Raw genomic sequence first — 21,945 nt, 5'->3', positions numbered from 1 at the left:
CCATCGTCTCATCTCCATCATCTCATCTCCTCCATCATCTCACCCCATCATCTCATCTCCATCATCTCACCTCCATCATCTCATCCCCATCATCTCACCCCCATCATCTCATCCCCATCATCTCATCTCCATCATCTCATCTCCATCATCTCACCGCCATCATCTCACCCCCATCATCTCACCCCCATCATCTCACCCCCATCATCTCACCCCCATCATCTCACCCCCATCATCTCATCTCCATCATCTCATCCCCATCATCTCATCTCCATCATCTCACCCCCATCATCTCACCGCCATCATCTCATCTCCATCATCTCACCCCCATCATCTCATCTCCATCATCTCACCCCCGTCATCTCACCCCCGTCATCTCACCCCCATCATCTCACCCCCATCATCTCACCTCTGTCATCTCACCTCCATCTCACCCCCATCATCTCACCCCCATCATCTCATCCCCATCATCTCATCCCCATCATCTCACCCCCATCATCTCATCCCCATCATCTCATCCCCATCATCTCACCCCCATCATCTCACCTCCATCACCTCATCTCCATCATCTCACCCCCATCATCTCACCCCCATCATCTCACCCCCATCATCTCATCCCCATCATCTCACCCCCATCATCTCATCTCCATCACCTCATCTCCATCATCTCACCCCCATCATCTCACCCCCATCATCTCATCCCCATCATCTCATCCCCATCACCTCACCTCATCTCCATCACCTCATCCCCATCACCTCACCTCCATCACCTCACCTCATCTCCATCACCTCATCCCCATCACCTCACCTCCATCACCTCACCTCATCTCCATCATCTCATCCCCATCACCTCATCCAGCATCATCTCACCCCCATCATCTCATCCCCATCATCTCATCCCCATCATCTCACCTCATCATCTCATCTCCATCATCTCATCACTGTCATCTCACCCCGGTCATCTCACCTCCGTCATCTCACCCCCGTCATCTCACCTCCATCATCTCATCCCCATCCAATGTTGTCTACATTTTACTATTCACATTCTAAGACTTAGTATGTGTGTTACCTCCGATATAACAGATCTTACCATCTATCCACAGAGAAGTCGGCATTCCGGAGGACCTCACAACGTCGTCTCACTTCTGACTCCGACATCTCATCATCATCATCCAATGTTATCCACAGATAGGTCAGAGTTCGGTTTGTGGAGATAACGGAGCAAAGATCATCACAGCTCCATAATGTCCCTTTACATTCATAGACACTGGAGGGAGAAACAGGAAAGAGGTGAAATGTTCTTCCAGGGAGGGGCAGAAGTAGACACATCCAATGAATAATCAGTGGGCGGGGTCTTAGAAAATAAAATACAAAGCTACCTCATATGTTCCCACAATGCCCATTAATCAGTGCCCACCAGTGGTGCTGATCAGTGTAGTCTCATCAGGCAATTTGAAGGGGCAGATTTGATGATGGCAGTTTTTATGTGGAAAATAAGATGGGGCAATTTTGATGGTGGCAGTATAATTGGACAATATAATGTGGCAGTTTTTATGGGGAAATTTGATGGAGCAGTTTTGATGGAGCAATTTTGATGTTGGCAGTATAATGGGGCAATTTTGATGGGGGCAATTTCATAGGGCAGTTTTGATGAAGCAATTTTGATGGGGGCAATTTCAAAGGGCAGTTTTGATGAGGCAATTTTGATGGGGCAATTTCATGGTGTTATTTTGATTGTGCCAGGATAATGGGACATTTTGATGGGGAAGTTTTGATGGGGGCAATATGATGGGGCATTTGTTATGGGGCAAATTTTACTTGACAATTTTAGTGGTGGCTGTATAATAGGGCAATTTTGATGGCGGCAATAGGGTGGGGCAATTTTGATGGTGGCAGGATGACTGGGCAGTTTTTGTGGGGCAATTTTGATGGTGGCAGTATAATGGAGCAATTTTGAAGGGAGCAATTTCATGGAGAAATTTGATGGGGCAAATTTGATGGGGGCAATTTTGATTGTGGTAGTATGATGGGGCAATTTTATGGGTGTCATTTTAAGGAGGCAATTTGATGGGGCAATAGGATGAGGCAGTTTTGATTGTGTCAGTAGGATGGGACAATTTTGATGGGGGTAATTTTGATGGTGGCAGTATGATGGGGCAATAGTATGGGGCAATTTGATGGGGGCAATTTCCTGGTGCAATAGGATGAGGCAGTTTTGATGGGACAATTTTGGTGGTGGCAGTATAATGGTGCAATAAGATGGGGCAATTTGATGGGGTTATTTTGATGGGGTTATTTTGATGGGGGCAATATTATGAGGCAAATTTGATGGGGGCATTTTGATGGTAGCAATATAATGGGGCAATTTCATGTGGAAATTTGATAGGGCAGTTTTGATGGGGCAATTTGATGGAGGCAATTTAGATGGTGGCAGTATTATGGGGCAATTTTGATGGGAGTAATAGGATAGGACATGTATGGTGCCAGTATAATGGGGAAATTTTGATGGGGGCAATAGGATGGGGCAATTTTGATGGGGCAAAATCATGGTGTTATTTTGACTGTGCCAGGATAATGGGACATTTTGATGGGGCAGTTTTGATGGGGGCAATATGATGGGGCATTTGTTATGGGGCAATTTTTACTTGACAATTTTAATGGTGGCTGTATAATAGGGCAATTTTGATGGCGGCAATAGGGTGGGGCAATTTTGATGGTGGCAGTATGACTGGGCAGTTTTTGTGGGGAAATTTTGATGGTGACAGTATTAATGGGGCAATTTTGAAGGGAGCAATTTCATGGAGAAATTTGATGGGGCAATTTTGATGGGGCAAATTTGATGGGGGCAATTTTGATTGTGGTAGTATGATGGGGCAATTTTATGGGTGTCATTTTAAGGGGGCAATTTGATTGTGGCAATTTTGATGGTGGCAGTATAATGGGGCAATTTTGATGGGGGCAACAGGATGGGGTAGTTTTGATTGTGTCAGTAGAATGGGGCAATTTTGATGGGGGCATTATGATGGGGGTAATTTTGATGGTGGCAGTATGATGGGGCAATAGTATGGGGCAATTTGATGGGGGGAATTTCCTGGTGCAATAGGATGAGGCAGTTTTGATGGGACAATTTTGGTGGTGGCAGTATAATGGTGCAATAAGATGGGGAAATACGATGGGGCAATTTGATGGGGGCAGTTTTGATGGGGGTAATATTATGGGGCAAATTTGATGGGGGCATTTTGATGGTAGCAGTATGATGGGGCAATTTCATGTGGAAATTTGATAGGACAGTTTTGATGGGGCAATTTTGATGGGGGCAATTTGATAGGGCAATTTTGATGGAGGTAATTTAGATGGTGGCAGTATTATGGAGCAATTTTGATGGGAGTAATAGGATAGGGCATTTATGGTGCCAGTATAATGGGGCAATTTTGATGGGGGCAAAATGATGGGGCAGTTTTTATGGGGCAATAGGATGGGGCAATTTTGGTGGTGGAAGTCTAATGGGGCAAATTTGATGGGGGCAATTTCATAGGACAGTTTTGATGAGGCAATTTTTATGGCACAATTTTGATTGTGCCAGTATAATGAGACATTTTGATGGGGCAATAGAATGGGGCAGTTTTAATGGGGGCAATATGATTGGGCAATTGTGATGGTGGCAGTAAAATGGGGCAATATGATGGGGGCAATTTTGATGGCAGTTTTGATGGGGATAATTTTAAGGGGGCAATTTGATTGGGGCAATTTGATTGGGGCAATAGGATGAGGCAGTTTTGATGGAGCAATTTTGACTGTGGCCATTTTGATGGTGGCAGTATGATGGGGCAAAATGATGGGGCAATTTTGATGGTGGCAGTATGATTGGGCAATTTTGATGGGGCATTAGCATGGGGCAGTTTTGATGGGAATAATTTGATGGGGAAGCTTCTGCAAAAGGAAATTACTTTATAAAAGATGCTAAATGTAAATGATATCCCTCTTTCTGTGTAGATGTTATATACACACACACATCTGTACATAAACAAGGGATATCATTTACAATTATCATCTTTTATAAAGTAATTTCCTTTTGCAGATTTTTGTATTTCTAGATTTATAATCTTTGTAAATGTAGATAAACTTCCTGCCTCCTGGAGGGGGAGGGGAGGTTTCCATAGCTAAGGGGCGGGAACTTCGTCTGACACTGCTGTTGCTATGGAAACCCGACCTACAACCTATTACACGGCTCGTGCTGCTCTGAGCATGTGCGAGATCTGGAGGTGCATGCTGGGTAACCATGGAATACAGGAAGAGATACAGTCTTGCTTCAGATGCCCCCACATGAGATGGCGGCGGCCTGCTGGGACTTACAGAAGTAAGAAATCAATGCTGCAAAAATAGAAAGCGGCCCTTGGATTACAGCGTAACCTTTACTAGAATACATGAATCATGAGGATTATAGGGGGAGATTTATCTACAAAGTCACATTTCTCCGGAGCACCACTTTATATATACAAGTGCCATAAAAGCCCCCCTTAGGGGTATTTATTTTGCTTCTAACAAGTTTTTGGATGTGGCACTACTGAGAGGAAATCCTCACCGACTCCATTTCTACAATTACCGGGATAAAGTTGTTAGTTTTCTGTATAAAGTGTATTAATAGCAATTCATTATTGTGCAGCACATTGTTCCAGCACTGAGGTTGTGGTAGTAGCAGACATATATTCTATGTAGTATTTGCTTTGTATTATCATTTTTGTTGTGTAATTATTATTTGGAAGTATCAGGATCAGGTGGTTAGGTGGTTTGTTACATAGTTACACAGCCGTATAGTAACACTGGGGTTGTGGTAACACTTACCTCTGTCTGCAGGTAGGTTGTCTGTCTGTGTAATATAGAGCAGAGCTACACTAGTTTGTTATTTAGTGTATAAAATATGTAGAAAGATAAAGAATGAGAGAAAATACAACAAAGACAAAAGGACAGACACAGTCTGGCTGTGAGAATAAAAGAGAAATAAACTTTTTCTGAGGATTATCCTGTGACAGGAACATGTCAGGAACATCCGCTATTCACCGGTTAGACCGGCACCATGGGAATCACCCGTCCATATCTCAGGATCCTCAATTTATGGATGTGGGTGGAGTTTAGCCATCAGCCAACCAACCCTGGGGGGTGTTCCCTGCCCAGCCCACAAGCCGGTCCTGTGTTCTGAAGGAACCAGAGCTAAATGGACCATGAATGGTTCTGATGGATGAGGATTGGATTTCCAACACCGGCATGTCAGTCTGATCCCAACAAGACCAATCAGAGCTTGTCTGGTGTGATCAGACCCCATAGAACCATTCTGGGGGTTCTCCTGGATTCTATCCTCACTACACATACAATGTTATATGTACATGTACCCCAACATGTCTACAATCAGGGGCAATTATTTCCATCTCTCTGCAACTAATATTTTATTTTGTATGAGAGATAAAATAGATTCCTCTGATCTCTGATATAAATCAATGTCTGGCAGACGGTTCGGGGTCTTCTCCCTGTATCGGCCTCCTCCCCTGCTGGGCTTGTAGATGAAATGACTAGGACTTCTCTTTGAGGCTCAGTGAGGTGACAATTTTATATCTACAAGGATGGGGGGATTTTATTGGCATCTAGGGGTCACTTCTGGTCTAGAGACTCGCTCTGTCCTTCCATATTCTAATTGAGGACCATCTGTCTATGATTGGTCACTGAATGAAGAGAATACGGAGTCCTGTGCGTCTTCTGGTCTGTTTCAGGTCCGAATTCAGCCAGAAATCAGACCTGAAATGGTGAATGGAGACGCACCGGACCCCCTGCTGTGACCCGCTGTGACCTCCAGTGTGACCCCAGCCAAAGTCTGATCTCTGATAGTCAGTGGAGGGGGGAGGGGATGAAAGCCAATAACAGCGAGTGACCTGAAGGACTATGATGGGAAGTCCCAGTGTAACCGGCCAATCAGAAGTCTGTCTTTGTATAACTTCCATCTAGGTGACATGTCTGGATCCCTCACATAGAAGATTTATACCAGAATCCTGCAGAATATTATATCATTTATAGGATAATTCTCACCTCAGACTCTGCAGAGTACAGCCAGGATCTCTGAGCGTCTCACATAGAAGTTTTATTCCAGAGTCTTCCAGATTATTCCCTGATAAATCCAGTGTGGTGAGGGATCGATTATTGATAAGAATGGATCGGAGATCATCACAGCCGGAGGAAGTCACACCACAATACAACAACCTGCAGAGACAAATCCAGACACATGATATTATATTATAAGATGAATATGAGGAATTATCCCCATTTAGTGAAAAGTAACATAACATCACTAGAGCGGAATATCAGGATATACAGAATGTTATACAGAGGAAAGATCTTGTTATTAGGGAAGCTGATAAAGGTGAAGCTGTTGTAGTACTTATGTCTACACAGTATAAAGAGGGGGCGCTGTGACAGCTCAGTCACCCCTTATGTACCCGGTTATTAAGCAGGACCTCACACAGTGTCTCATACAGGGGCTTCTGAAATTGATAGATAATGGAAAGGATCTGGGGGGGTTTATGAAATAAAACAGCAGAATTTCTGATGGTGGATCCCCCAGTGACCCCAATATTCCATCACCTTCCTAAAGTCCACCAATCAGGAGTTCCCATTGAAGGTCACCGGATTGTGGCAGGAATAGGATCCCTTATAGAGAATGTAGGGGGGAGGGGTGGATATACATTTCCAGCCTTTAGTGCTGAGACTTCTGGGATATATTAGAGATACAAGTACTATATTGGTGGATATTCCACATTTACAATGGGATTCTACATTCACATGGGGGACACTTCACATTAAAGCACTTTATTCTTCCATCCCCCATTCTTTATTGTCTCCACCAATCAGATATCATCTCCATAGATATAGATCATATACTAGGATGTTACAGGAATTATTACAGAGGATGGAAAGGATGAAGGTTTTTTACCTTAACCACTTCAGCCCCGGAAGGTTTTACCCCCTTAATGACCAGAGCACTTTTTACAATTTGGCACTGCGCTGCTTTATCTGGTAATTGTGCGGTCATGCAATGCTGTACACAAACAACATTTGTGTCCTTTTTTCCTACAAATAGAGATTTATTTTGGTGGTGTTTTATCAGCTCTGGGAATTTTATTTTTTGCAATATAAATGAAAAAAGACGAAAAATATTGAAAAAAATGATATCCCTACTTTTTGTTATGAGAAAAATCCAATAAACTCAATTTTAGTCAATGTTGGAAAGTAAAGTAGATCTCCTCCAGTCATATATCTGCCAAAATATGCCGATAGTATCACACTGACACTGCATGAGATAACAACTGATGCAGTGTCAGTGTGATATTATCGGCATATATTGGCAGATATATGACTGGAGGAGATCTACTTTACTTTCCAACATACGGGATACCAGCTGAAAGGCAGCCAGGTGATTTACAGACAGATACTGCAGTGGATGCCGACACCGTGATTCTCGGGTGACTGTGGTACTGATATACATATTAACCACTTCGGACCCAGGACAATTCTGACATTTCTCTCCTACATGTAAAATTCCTAATTTTTTTGCTAGAAAATTACATAGAACCCCCAAACATTATATATGTTTTTTTAGCAAAGACCCTAGAGAATACAATGGCGGTCATTGCAACTTTTTATCTCGCACGGTATTTGCGCAGCAATTTTTTGAACATGTTTTTTTCAGAAAAAAAAGTTTCATGCTTAAAAAAAACAAACAGTAAAGTTAGCCCAATTTTGCATAATGTGAAAGAGGAGGATACGCCGAGTAAATAGATACCCAACATGTCACGCTTCAAAATTGTACGCGCTCGTGTAATGGCGCCAAACTTTGGTATTTAAAAATCCCCATAGGCGACGCTTTAAAAATTTTTACTGGTTACATGTTTTGGGTTACAGAGGAGGTCTAGGGCTAGAATTATTGCTCTCGCTCTAATGTTCGCGGCGATACCTCACATGTGTGGTTTGAACACCGTTTTCATATGTGGGTGGGACTTACGTATGCGTTCGCTTCTGTGTGCGAGCTCACGGGGACAGGGGCGCTTAAATTTTTTTTTTTTTTTATTGTTAATTTTATTTTTATTTTTTTAGTTTTAAAAATTGACTTTTATTCCTATTACAAGGAATGTAAACATCCCTTGTAATAGGAATATGGCACGATCGGACCTATTTACAGTGAAATATGGGGTCAATAAGACCCCATATCTCACCTTTAGGCTGGGAAGAATAAAAAAAAACGATCATGGCTTCCTAGCCAGATCGGCGCCGTTAATTTGAATACCGAGGCCGGGCGTGACGTCATAACATCGCGCCCGGCCTCCGAACGATCATAGAGACTCCAGGGACAATCTAGTCTGCCGGAAATCTCTATGATCACATGCTGGGGCCGGCGGATCCTGTGACCGACTCACCGATGGAAACGGTGAGTCGGTAGAAGCACCGGAGGGTGGCGGGAGGGGGGGCATCCCCTCCTGCCGCCCGTAAGAATGATCAAGCAGCGGAACAGCCGCTATGATCATTCTTATGGTGTAGGGAATCGCCGGCTGAAAACGGCAATATCTGAATGATGTCTGTGGACTCAGGCAACATTTAGATATAACCAGCGAAACCCCATGGCGACAATAGACGTAGTGCGGGTCTCAAGTGGTTAAAGTGTTTGTAAACCCTTACAGACCACTTTGACCTACAGGTAAGCCTAGATTAAGGCTTACCTGTAGGTCCAATAAATATCTCCTAAACCTATACAGTTTAGGAGATATTTACAAAAAGACAGCCACCACTGTCTACGGCGTATGTGCCGTAGACAGCGGCACGCAGGCGCACTGGAAATGCCGCAGATCATGGCCACTCGTGTTGGCTCCTGTGCGCATACATGGGAGTGACGTCATTGCGGCTCCGGTAAATCACAGCGCTGGAGCAGCAAGACCCGGAAGTCGCTCCGGGATACATGGCAGCTGAACATGAAGACGGAGGACAGCTTTGGGGGCTTCGTTCTCAGGTAAGTTATTCATAATGAGCTAGTATGCTATGCATACTAGCTCATTATGCCTTTGCCTTACAGGTTGCATTTTTTTTTTAAATAGCCTTTACTTCCTCTTTAACACTGGCTGACCAGCATCTGACTTGAGTTGCCTTTTGAAATAGCAGCTGATAATCTTATCTGTTTATTCACATCAGAGACTAGTAATGTCATTCTGCCTTGCTACTTTGTCTGCCTAAATAAACAAAGGAGATAACTTGTTGCCAGTTGTTGAAACATTATAAGTCGGCCGACCACTTTGGAATGTGCTTTGGAAGTGTGGTGAAGTGATTAAATAGAAGGCTGTTACAATTAAATGCCACGGATTGGACGGGATTTCCTACTGTACATTGGCTTTTTCTATCGTTACACTATTGTACATTGTTTAACCTTTCCAGCACCAAGGGATGGAGACATGTGACTATCATAGCAATATTATTAGCACTAACTACAGATAGGATTTGTCTGAAATGAACACGTCATTTTTCAGCTATCTACCTCATCCCCTCTCTCCCTTCCCCCACTCAATATTGATCTAGTCCATTGATTAACCATTTAGTTATTGGAAGAAATAGGGAATTTTGACCCTGTAATATTCAGTAGGTAATCTAATACGTGGGTTGTCTGGACCTGAGTAGTATTTTGTGTTGTTTTATATATGTCCGGTTTGTCTTATTGTCTGTGGGTACACAATTAATTATATTAGATTGAGAACCATTATTTTTATGAACTGCACAGGTTTTTTCTATTTTTGATACTTTAATAAAACTGGTTAAGTTATTTTAACTGGAATCAATTAATTTAGATTTATTTATTGTTGCCATTAGTAACTGCATGTTAGCCTGCTCTTAGCGGACTAATGTTCTCTTTAACATTAACATGTTAACGTTAACATTGTTAAAGTTTTAATGTTACTATTATTTATACCTTGGTCTACATACTAAAAGTCTATTTATCTATATATACACACTATATTGAATTGATTGTGCATTATCATGAAATGGTTAGATTTTTTAATTGATATTTATGAATTTTTTAAAACAATGTTTCTATATTGAACTAATCATGTAATACTATGTTATGTCTATATTTATCAATTGAGATCCATTATTTTATTGTTACATCAATTTATTATCTATGGTGGTATATATGTGTATGACTTTTGATAATAAACAATGTGTACATTGATTGGCTCATTCGGTCTAGTGAAGTGCTTCATATAAAGTCCCACTTTTCTTTATTTTTTTATTTTTCAAGATATTGGGGATGGAAGTGTATGTACATAGTTCATATGGCCTCATATAAAGTCCCACTTTTAGTTTTGGCTCAGTATTTTTGTATCTCCTGTACCATGACCACAGCCTCTGCCATCTTGACATATTCTGTACCATGCCCACAGCCTCTTACATCTTGACATCTTCTGTATACCATTCCCACAGCCTCTGACATTTCCTGTACCATGCCCACACACTCTGCCATCTTGACATCTTCTGTACCATGCCCACAGCCTTGACATGCCCTGTACAATACCCACAGCCTCTGACATCTCCTGTACCATGCCCACAGCCTCTGACATCTCCTGTACCATGCCCACAGCCTCTGACATCTCCTGTACCATGCTCACAGCCTCTGGCATCTCCAGTACCATGCCCACAGCCTATGACATCTCCTGTAGCATGATCACAACCACTGCCATCTTGACATCTTCTGTACCATGCCCAAGGCCTCTGACATTTCCTTTACCATGCCCACAGCTTCTGACATTTCATGTACTATGCTCGGAGCCTCTGCCATCTTAATATCTTCTGCACCATGCCCACAGCATCTGACATCTCCTGTACCATGCCCACAGCATCTGACATCTCCTGTACCATGCCCGCAGCCTCTACCATCTTCAGTACCATGCCCATAGCCTTGACATCTCCTGTACCATGCCACTGCCTGACATCTCCTGTATCATAGCCACAGCCTCTGACATATTGACATCTCCTGTACCATGCCCACAGCCTCTGCCATCTTGATCTTCAACCAACACCCCATGACACCACTCATATTCTACTGTGCTACAGACCACCGGGACCAAAGTCTAATCTTCTTTCACCCCTCACGGAATCCTTTGCAATGCACACCCTAAAATTCAAAAATTTCCTGGCACTCTGAGATTTCAACCTTTGGGCAAACGAGCCTAAAGACCCCATCACGACTGCCTGCATCAATCAACTAGAAGAACTGGGTCTACAGCAACTGATAAAGACTCCCACGCATGGGTCAGGACACACCCTGGACCTCATTTTCAAACAGAACATTGACGTCAACATACTCGACAACATAACTCACCACGCCATCAAATTCAAAATAGCTACCAACATCACCAATGAAAAACGGAAACCTGTAACAACGCACTGGACCAGATCGCATAAAAAACTACTCTGAATCCTTCAAATCCACTCTGTCCAACAAGATAACTACAATAACCTTAAACCACTCTATGGAGGAAACACTCAACTCCCTGAACAGGGCATTGCTGCAATCAGCAGACTCGGTAGCACCAAAACGCAGGGCTCTCATCGGGAAGAAAAACTCTGGATGGTTTAATAGCTCCCTCGCCATATTAAAGCAAGAACGCAGAAGAGCGGAAAGAACATGGAGAAGAAATACCACAGAGGAAAACCACTTTAACTACAAAGGTCTCACAGAGAATTATCGGAAAGCAATCTTCAAAGCCAAAAAGGACCACTTCTCATATACAATCTCAATGGCCGCAAACCAACCACCGGAACTGTTTAAACTGGTTAATCAATCAATCAATCAATGAATCCGGTGTGCCTAGAACCCCTGGAAAGCGAATCCCAGGATTACTGTGACAAACTGGCGGATTTTTTCATTGATAAAGTCAAAACCATCAGGGAAACAATTTGTCAGAAGAAAACATCCAACCTCAGCCAGCAAATACATAAAGAGATAAAATTTTCACTATCCCCAATTACCGTAGACACCGCAAAAAACATCATTAATAAACTGCGTGACAGTACCTCACCTATTGACATCATCCCCACAAAACTACTGAAAGAATGCTCCGACATCGTGGCTCCAACCATAACCCACCTCGTAAACCGATCATTCCACAAAAGGATTGTTCCCAGCATCCTCAAACAAGGCATTGTCAAACCTCTACTCAAGAAACCAAACCTAGACCCTCAGGATCCAAACAACCGTAGCCCAATTACAAGCCTCAACACCATTTCTAAGATCATGGAGAAAGCTGTAGTACATCAGCTACAACTTCACCTGGATACTCACAAACTCCTGGACCCGCTGCAATCAGGCTTCTGCCCGGGTCATGGAACAGAAACAGCTCTCCTCAAGATTTGGGATGACGCCCTTGAAGCGGCAGATGACGGAGAGCCGTGTCTCCTCGTACTGCTAGACCTAAGTGCAGCGTTTGATACAGTAGATCACAATACTCTACTCGCCCGACTCACAGAAGTAGCTGGAGTCCAAGACATAGATCTCCAATGGTTCGCGTCCTTCCTAGGAAATCGGTCACAGACAGTGAAACTAGGAAAATTCCTCTCCGAAACTCGGGCAGTCACCTGCGGAGTCCCTCAAGGCTCTCCTTTATCACCCGTTCTCTTCAACATTTACATTCGCCCACTCCTCCAAATCATCAGATGCTCAGATCTCTGCTTCCACTCTTACGCTGACGACACGCAACTTTATTTCCGGATCAATGGAAAAAAAGAACACCAACAACAACTTGAAAACTGCCTCAAATCAATAGAGGACTGGATGACCACTAACTCCCTCCAGCTGAATGAATCAAAGACAGAGCTTCTTATCTTACACCCAAATCATAAGCCCGCAACCAAAATCTCCTGGTCTCCACCAACCGTCTTTGGGCAGACTATCTCCCCAAAGACCAAAGCGAAGAGTCTCGGGGTTATTTTAGACGCACAAATGTCAATGAATGCGCAAATAGGATCTGTAGTCAGTGGATCTCACTATCTGCTACGCATGCTTCGCAGACTCCTCCCTTTTATCCCAAAGAATGACAAAGCAGTGGTAGTTGGAACAATCATTAATTCACGATTGGACTACGCAAACTCGCTTTACATAGGATTACCACAATATCAACTTGCGCGATTACAACTGATCCAAAACACGGCGGCAAGGCTGATAACAGGAAAAAAACCCTGGGAATCAATCTCTCCTTCCCTGAGGAGCTTACATTGGCTAACTGTAAAAAATCGGATCACGTTCAAGACCCTTTGCCTCACCCACAAATGTGTGCATAGAGAAGCTCCGCAATACCTAATGGAGAAAATAAATCATTACACACCAAACCGCAGTCTTCGATCAGCCAACAAAAAAATCCTCCTCGTGCCCAATGCCTGGTATAAATCCAAAGGGGGATCGGAGATTCGCTGTCCAAGGGCCTCGGCTATGGAATGCTCTACCAATCAACATCTGCCTGGAAGAAAATCACCTGGCTTTTAGGAAAAAACTCATGACCTTCCTCTTTTAGCAGATGATCAAAGCTCGCCACAGCGCCTAGAGGCGATTCAGTTGGCATTGTGCGCTATACAAGTATTTCATTCATTCATTCATTCACAGCCTCTGATATCTCCTGTACCATTCCTGAAGCCTCTGCCATCTTGACAACTTCTGTACCATGCCAACAGCCTCTGACATTTGTTATACCTTGCTCATAGCCTCTGCCATCTTGACATCTTCTGTAACATGCCCACAGCCTTGGCATCTCCTGTACAATGCCCACAGCCTCTGACATCTCCTGTACCATGACCACAGCATCTGCCATCTTGACATATTTTGTACCATGCCCACAGCCTCTGACATCTCCTTTACCATACACACAGCCTCTGACATCTCCTGTACCATGCCCACAGCCTCTAAAATCTCCTGTACCATTTCTGCAGCCTCTGCCATCTTGACATCTTCTGTACCATGCCAACAGCCTCTGACATTTTTTGTACCATGCCCGCAGCCTCTGCCATCTTGACATCTTCTGTACCATGCCCACAGCCTTGACATCTCCTGTACAATGCCCACAGCCTCTGACATCTCCTGTACCATGACCACAGCCTCTGCCATCTTGACGTATTTTGTACCATGCCCAAAGCCTCTGACATCTCCTTTACCATACACACAGCCTCTGCCATCTCCTGTACCATGTCCACAGCCTCTGACATCTCCTGTACCATGCCTATAGCCTCTGACATCTCCAGTACCATGCCCACAGCCTCTGACATCTTGACATATTCTGTACCATGCCCTCAGCCTTGATATCTCCTGTACCATGACCACAGCCTCTGACATCTCCTGTTCCATGTACTGTACCATGCCCGCAGCCTCTCACATCTCCTGTACCACTCCCACAGCCTCTACCTTCTTGACATCTTCTATTACATGCCCACAGCCTCAGACATATCCTGTACGTACACACATATACATATATATATATAATATATATATATATATATATATATATATATATATATATATATATATATATATATATATATATGTTTTTCCTCAGTTTAGGTCGATATGTATTCTTCTACATATTTTTGGTAAAATAATAGCAATAAGCATATATTGATTGGTTTTCGCAAAAGTTATAGCGTCTACCAAATAGGGGATAGATGGGGGGAGTGGCTAGCCAGCGGAGCAGATGGCTGCTTTCTAAAACAGCTCCTCTCCACTGAGGGCCAACGGAGGTCGATACAGCGATGTACAGCCTTGTTTCAGCGCACAGACTGCACTACAAGGTCCAGTGAACCTCCGAAATGACATCCCACAAAAGAAAGGGGTAAAACAACCGGGAAAGATGCCTGATTTCTTTGCCATGCAGCGCAGTTACACGGACCAAGATGGCGGCGACAGGCACTGGGGAGACATACGCAGCTCCTATACACAGCGCAGCGTGCCCACAGGCTCCCAACTTGGCCACAATCACAACAAGCAGGGATTGGAGAACTTTCCCTCACCCCCATCGGCATCGTCCAGCTAAAAGTAAACAGAAGCTGAATGAAATGCCAGATCCGAACGGCTTGGAGGTAAGCTTAGACTCCTCTTTAGATGACACAAGAGAACTGCAGGAATCTATATCAGACTTCCCCACAGCAAACAAACCAGTAATGGACACCACACTAAAATACATGTTAGTGTTCTTAAGATCCACTCTGCATGCTGACACAATGGCACTAACCAGCCAAATTAAATCAGAAATATCAGCAGTCAACAAGTGAGTCTCTCAAGTGGAAACAAAAATGGGTGAGTTCGCCTCCACTTTCAATGACTTGGTGGATGCCCACAATGATAGGGACAACGAGATATTGCAGATGCAACTGAAATTGGCAAATTTAGAGGATAGGTCCAGGAGGCATAACATTAAAATAAGGGGAATACCTGAAACAATAAAACCTCCTGACCTAAAAGAATACTTTTCTATGGTGATGAAATCAGTGCTTCCTGATTCACCTATAGAAAATCTAATGGTGGACCGCATCCACAGGCTTCCCAGGCCTAAACACATTGCATCACACCTGCCCAGGGACACCATAGTCAGGATTAAATTTTTTCATACTAAGGACAGATTCATAGCCGCTGTTAGGCACCGCGACAATATACCCCCTGACTTGCAAGACCTCTCCTTCACAGACCTGTCGGCATACACTATGCAAGCATAGACAACTGGCAAGCATCACAAAACCTCTGAACAACAACAAGATAGTGTACAGATGTATATACCCAGCGAAGCTGCTAATAACTAAGGATGGACACAACCATATAATTGCTAGCGTCAAGGAAGGCATGTGCCTCATGAGAGACTGGCATATCATTCCCACTGGCACCGCGGAAGGGGATGGGATGAAACTCCCATATCTAACAGAGGATTCAGACGCTGAAACTGGCTGACAATTGGGCTCGTAAGTCACTACCTTCATTAACTCTGTTGGCCCAGGGGATGGCGATGTTGATTTATCCCCTTACCTAAACCCCTAAGTTGAGTGGTTGTTTTACTGCACAGATTCTAACCAGAATTGCAACCTGTTACTCTGGTGTGTTACAACCGATTAATCCACCTACATTTTACCTCACTTAATTTTTACTTTTTTTTTTACTTTCTTTTCCTTTTCTCTCTTACTAACCATCATCTAAGAAGTAATCCAGGAGACTTCCTATAACTACCTTCCGGACTCAGCAGTCATCACTCCAACACCTACCAAAACCTCGCTTTCTGGGGAAACCCAGCCACACGCCTGTGACAGGTAACATGTAATACGCTAATATAAACATAACTGCAGTAAATCAGCCCCACTAATCACCATAGGATGCCTTTCAATATCTCTTCACTCAATGTTAAAGGACTGAATAGCCCTCAAAAAAGAGATGGCAGAGAGAAGCTATTAAGCTTAACAGTGATATCTTTTGCATACAAGAGACCCATTTCTGTTCTCTCAAATCCCCAGTTTTTCAGCACCGTAAATACCCACATGTTACACGGCCAACGGCCCCAAAAAAAAGGGGGAGTAGCTATTGCTATCAAAGACTCAGTCCAATTTAAAGAACTGGATGTTCATATGGATAGTTCAGGCAGATATATAATACTGGTATGTGAGACTGACAATACTGTATATACTTTGGTTAACATATATCTACCTAACACAAAGCAGTTAAATTTTGTGAATAAAATATGGAAGAAAGTATCTTCAATGAGACAAGAATCTACTATCCTATGCAGAGATTTCAATACTGTTCCTGACAGAGAGAGATGGACGCTTCTGATGGATCTAAATCCCGACATAGAAGAGTTTCTTTGGACCGTTTCATCTCTTTGTTGGGTTTTTACGATGTATGGAGATGCCAGCACGCATCAGAGAAAGACTTTTCTTTTTTTTCAAATGCTTATATTCTCGCATAGATCTGTTCTTGGTAGACAAATTTATGTTGCAAAAAAGTGACCAATCAGAAATACATTGTATTACGTGGTCTGATCATGCACCAATTTCCATTGGCGTGGGGATCACTGAGCCGAAACCAGAGAAAACAGATGGCATAATAATATTTACATATTATCGCAACCTGCAAATTTAGAAGCTATACGCTCAGCACTTCTTGCCATTAACGCTCCCTCGGTTGGCGATCACTTCACGCTGTGGAATGCACATAAAGTTTATATTAGAGGTTTGCTCATTCAGATGAGCGCTAAATTTAAAAAACAACCATCACAAAAACTGGACGAGCTACTGACTAAGATAAAACACTTAGAAACTATTAATAAGCAAAACCCCTCCCTAAAACTTAGAGATGCACTATTCATCACTAGGCAAGAGTTGAGAACGCACCTGATAGCCCAACATAACCACCAGCTTCGCTCTTTAAAAGCTCGTACTTACAGATGTGGCAATAAAGCTGGGAAAACATTAGCAAACCAACTAAAGGAAAAAATACCCACACAGAAAATATCTTATATTTGGAACCCTAAAACTAAAATAAAAGTCACAAACCCAAAATAAATTGTGGCTACCTTTAGTGATTATTACGAAGCATTGTATAATCTTAAAAATGACCAAGACAATCCCCAACCCAATGATGATATAATTGCGGACTTCCTGACATCAATGAATCTACCTACTGTATCCCAAGCAGACTTAGACAAATTGAACCAATAACGACCCAAGAAATAGAACAAATGATAAAGACCCTTCCACATAATAAGTCACCAGGCCCAGACGGTTACTCTTCAGAATATTATCAGTTATTTAGTAACATCTTATCACCATACCTACAAATGGTATTTGACACTACCACGGCTGTAGCTGGTTTTCCCTCAGAAATGCTCACGGCCACAATTATTACACTGCCCAAACCAGGTAAGGAACCTAACATGCCGCAAAACTTCAGGCCCATCTCATTGTTAAATGCAGATGTGAAGTTATACGCCAAGCTATTATCACACAGATTGACAAATATACTGCCCCAATTAATAAATTATGATCAGGTGGGTTTTGTGTTGGGCTGACAAACGACAGACGCTACTAGGAGAATGCTTAATCTTCTACATATAGCGGAAAAAGAAAGAAAGCCTTCTCTGCTCCTCACGTTGGATGCAGAGAAGGCCTTCGATAGAGTACACTGGGGGTACCTTAGAGGGGTATTGGGGAAGTTTGGCTTCTCCGGCCTGATACAAGATGCAACACTGGCTCTATATTCCTCCCCGTCAGCATATGTGTATACGGAGGGAATGTTCTCCAAATAATTTCAAATCACGAACGGAATGAGGCAGGGTTGCCCCATGTCCCCATTAATTTTTGCACTAATAATGGAACCCTTGGCAGAGAAAATCAGATCTGACCACTCCGTACAAGGCATAGCATCACAATCGTACCAGCATAAAATGACATTATTTGCTGATGATGTAATATTATCACTCTCTAACCCAATCAAATCTCTACCTGCAGCCCACAGTATTCTCCAACAATTTGGCAGAATATCCTATTACAAAGTAAACACAATGAGATCAAACATACTAGGCATAAGAATAAACAAAAGAGTAGAAAACCATTTACAAGAGATTCTCCCATATCCATGGACCACACCGTCCATTACCTATTTGGGTATCAAACTCACATGTCCACTCTCTAAATTATACCAAGAAAACTATGTACCACTCATTGACAAATGCCAGAAAGAACTCTCAAGTATTCAAAAGTTTTACCTATCCTGGTCCCGACGGTTAGCAGCATATAAAATGCTAAAACTTCCAAAAATACGTTATGTCTTTAGAGCACTGCCAATTCAAATACCCACTAATTTCTTTACAACAATACAAAAACAACTGTTGGGTTTTGTGGGGGGGGGGGGACAGGGCGAGGTGCTCTCCTTTCATACAAAATAAACATAAAAATGCAGGGGGTATGGGCCTGCCAATACTGAAGGATTATTTCACAGCACTAGTTATTGACCAGATTAAAAATTGGTTCGTTAAACCAGTCGTCAAACCATGGTGCCAACTAGAACTTACTAGATTTCAATCACTTTCACCCCTTTCATTTCTCATGGCTTCTGTCATACCTACAGCTAACCAAACCACAGACCACCCCACAATTCAAGCAGCATGTAGGGCATGGCCTGAGATCAGCTTAGAAGGTTCAGCACATTACCCAATAGTCAAAGTCCCCATTCCTCTGGAATCCATCAAATGGTTAATCCCTAACATAGCATTGAATAAATGGCTTGAGAACAAAATAAGTAATATAGCAGATCTCACCACAGGGGATAAAATAAGGCCTTTCACATACATTCAGCAAAAATTCTGAATCCCAAACACAGAAATCTTTACCTACACACAGATCGCTTCTTTGGTTCAAAGCATAAAAGTGACACATATCCCCATCATAGAAGAAATATGGAAATTCCTTCAGTCCTGCAACACCAAAGCTAAAGGTATAACATTAATATATAATTCTCTTCATTCTAAAGATGTCTTTCAGTAATATAATCCAATACTAAAGTGGGAAACAGAGTTGGGAAAGGCTTTCTCGGAAGCTCAATGGGAAAAAGCCATTAAATGCAACTATAAGTACTCTAGATGCTCAAACTATGAAGAATTAAATCAGAAACTTATGCTGAGATGGTATTTTACTCCATACGTTGTAGCCAAATTCTCAAGGGACAATTCCAATCTGTGCTGGGGGGGGGCAGGTAGGTGCTCTTTTACATGTGGTCTGGGCCTGCCCTCTGCTCCGTAAATTTTGGTCAGATGTATTTAACCCGATTTCAAAAGTGACAAAAGTAAGTGTAAATCTAATGTGGAACAAGCCATTCTGAGTTTAAACACAGCGGATCATCCCTGCTCCATTAGATCCATATTTACACTTATCCTATTATCCTATTATCCTATCCTAAGCAAATGGAAGTCCAGCAAAATTCCTAAACTGATTGAGGTTTCAATTAAAGTGAAGATGATTGCTGAATATGACAATATAATAGCTTGCAGAGAGGGGACATACCAAGCATATCAGTCCAATTGGTCTTCTTGGAAGAATTTCTCCAAAGCCCAGGAGAGACCTGTTCAGAAATAGTCTTCACTGAGCGGACGCTACTTTTCATCTTCATTTTTATTTTTTGTTGTTATCTTGTCTATTCTTTTCCTTATTCATACTTCACCTTGTTGTGTCGGTACTTTCAAGATCCAGTGATCCTGGCTCCATTTTCACTATGTACTTAGTAGATGAGACTATATAAGTAAAATAGAGGGAGGAGTGTGCCCCCTGAAGACACAGTGTGCCCCCAAAAGGGGTGTCTGGGGGTGCCCTTATCCCTGTGACCATGGGATAGATCCTGGTAATTCCTAAAGCAGCAGAATATATGTTGGGGCAAAAAAATCTTGAAAGTAGATTACCCACAACAATTAAGACCACCTCATACTGTTCATTGTTATAATTGTTGTACTACTTATTCTGTTAAGATTGTAAATGGAATTCTTCTGTAATCAGTAATTCTTCAATAAAAACCATGGAAATAAAATAGGGGATAGATTTATCACATTTTTATTATTAGTATTTTTTTATTAGTAATGGCAGCGATCTGCAAATTTTTATCATGACTGAAACATTATGGCGGACACATCGGACACTTTTGACACTATTTTGGCACCATTGTCATTTATACAGCAATCAGTGCTATAAAAATGCACTGATTACTGTATAAATGACACTAGCAGTGAAGAGGTTAAACACTAGGGGGTGATCAAGGGGTTAAGTGTGTCCTAGGGAGTGATTCTAACTATGGGGAGATGGTCTACCTAGGACAAGGCTGCAATCACTGCTCCCAATGACAGGGAGCAGTAGATCTCTGTCATGTCACTAGGCAAAATGGGGAAATGCCTTGTTTACATCTCCATCTCCCCGTTCTTCTGGTCCGTGACACGATCGCTGGACAAAGTCGAACATCGAGTCCAGGGGTCCCGCGGGCACAGAGCATGTGGCAGATGCACACGCACCCACAATACCGCATCTTAAAGGGGACGTACCTATATGTCCATTTGCACAGCCGTGCCATTGTGCCTACGTATATCGTCGTGCACTGGTCAACAAGCGGTTAAAATCACTGCTCCTGAAAAAATGGCCGTTTTAAAAATGTTTTTGCATTGATACATGTCCCCTCGGGCAGGACCCGGGTCTCCAAACACTTTTTATGGCCATAACTTGCATATAAGCCTTTAAAATGAGCAGTTCTTATTTTTCACATTCATGTCCCAATGGTGTTTGCATGTTCACACAAATTTTTTGCGTGTTCGCAACTTCTGGTGAGAACCGAACTGGGGGGGAGTTTGGCTCATCCCTAGTCAAGGGTACTAAAATTTGCTATTTCCACCTGAATTCTGGGCTGGCCAATGAATGGGGGAGGTACGGGCACTCCAGAAGTGATGGGCTGCTAATCAGGATTAGCAAACACATCAGGAAGGGCACTCTGGGCTTTATGGGCCTTTCTTTGAATTCTTGGTGGCTGCGGGGCACTTCTTGTGCTAGCCACCGCACCAGTCAGGTACACCTGACCTTAGCAGGGACCAGTACCCCATCATCAGAGCTATCTGTCAGGATTCTCTCTACCAGTTTGTATACTGAGCCTGAATCTGACAGTGAGGTCTCTTCAATGCTATACATTTAGGTACAGCTAGTGGGACTAACAGGTAAAAGAGCACCTGGTTGTCAGCGACTGCTTCAATCGCTACAAAAAATGAACTGTTAGTGCTAGCAGGGATCAGGCATGACTCTGCTAAAGCTGCAGTTTTGTGTGCTGTGTTTTGTAAGTGACAGTGATCTATTGATACTGCACTTGGGTGGGCTGGGCTGGGC

The 21,945-nt window shown here is 42.8% G+C and overlaps 1 protein-coding gene across 3 annotated transcripts in view; it reads right to left on the bottom strand.

Annotated features, from left to right (window-relative positions):
* LOC143986526 (NACHT, LRR and PYD domains-containing protein 3-like) overlaps window positions 1–21,945 on the bottom strand; it is a 262,440-nt gene that overhangs the window by 9,728 nt on the left and 230,767 nt on the right. For 2 of the 3 annotated variants that reach the window (XM_077484883.1, XM_077484882.1), the window contains exons 7-8: window positions 6,073–6,243; window positions 1,088–1,264 (exon numbers count right to left, since the gene is read on the bottom strand). In XM_077484883.1, the coding sequence (XP_077341009.1) occupies window positions 1,088–1,264; window positions 6,073–6,243 (348 nt within the window). The remainder of the gene's footprint in view (window positions 1–1,087; window positions 1,265–6,072; window positions 6,244–21,945) is intronic. The other variant, XM_077484884.1, reaches the window with a different exon arrangement.

This window comes from Lithobates pipiens, unplaced genomic scaffold (genome assembly GCF_037356315.1).
Source record: "Lithobates pipiens isolate NorthernLeopardFrog02 unplaced genomic scaffold, aLitPip1_a1.2 Scaffold_167, whole genome shotgun sequence".
Lineage (NCBI taxonomy): Eukaryota > Metazoa > Chordata > Amphibia > Anura > Ranidae > Lithobates > Lithobates pipiens.
This window is presented reverse-complemented; position numbering and strand designations above follow the sequence as displayed.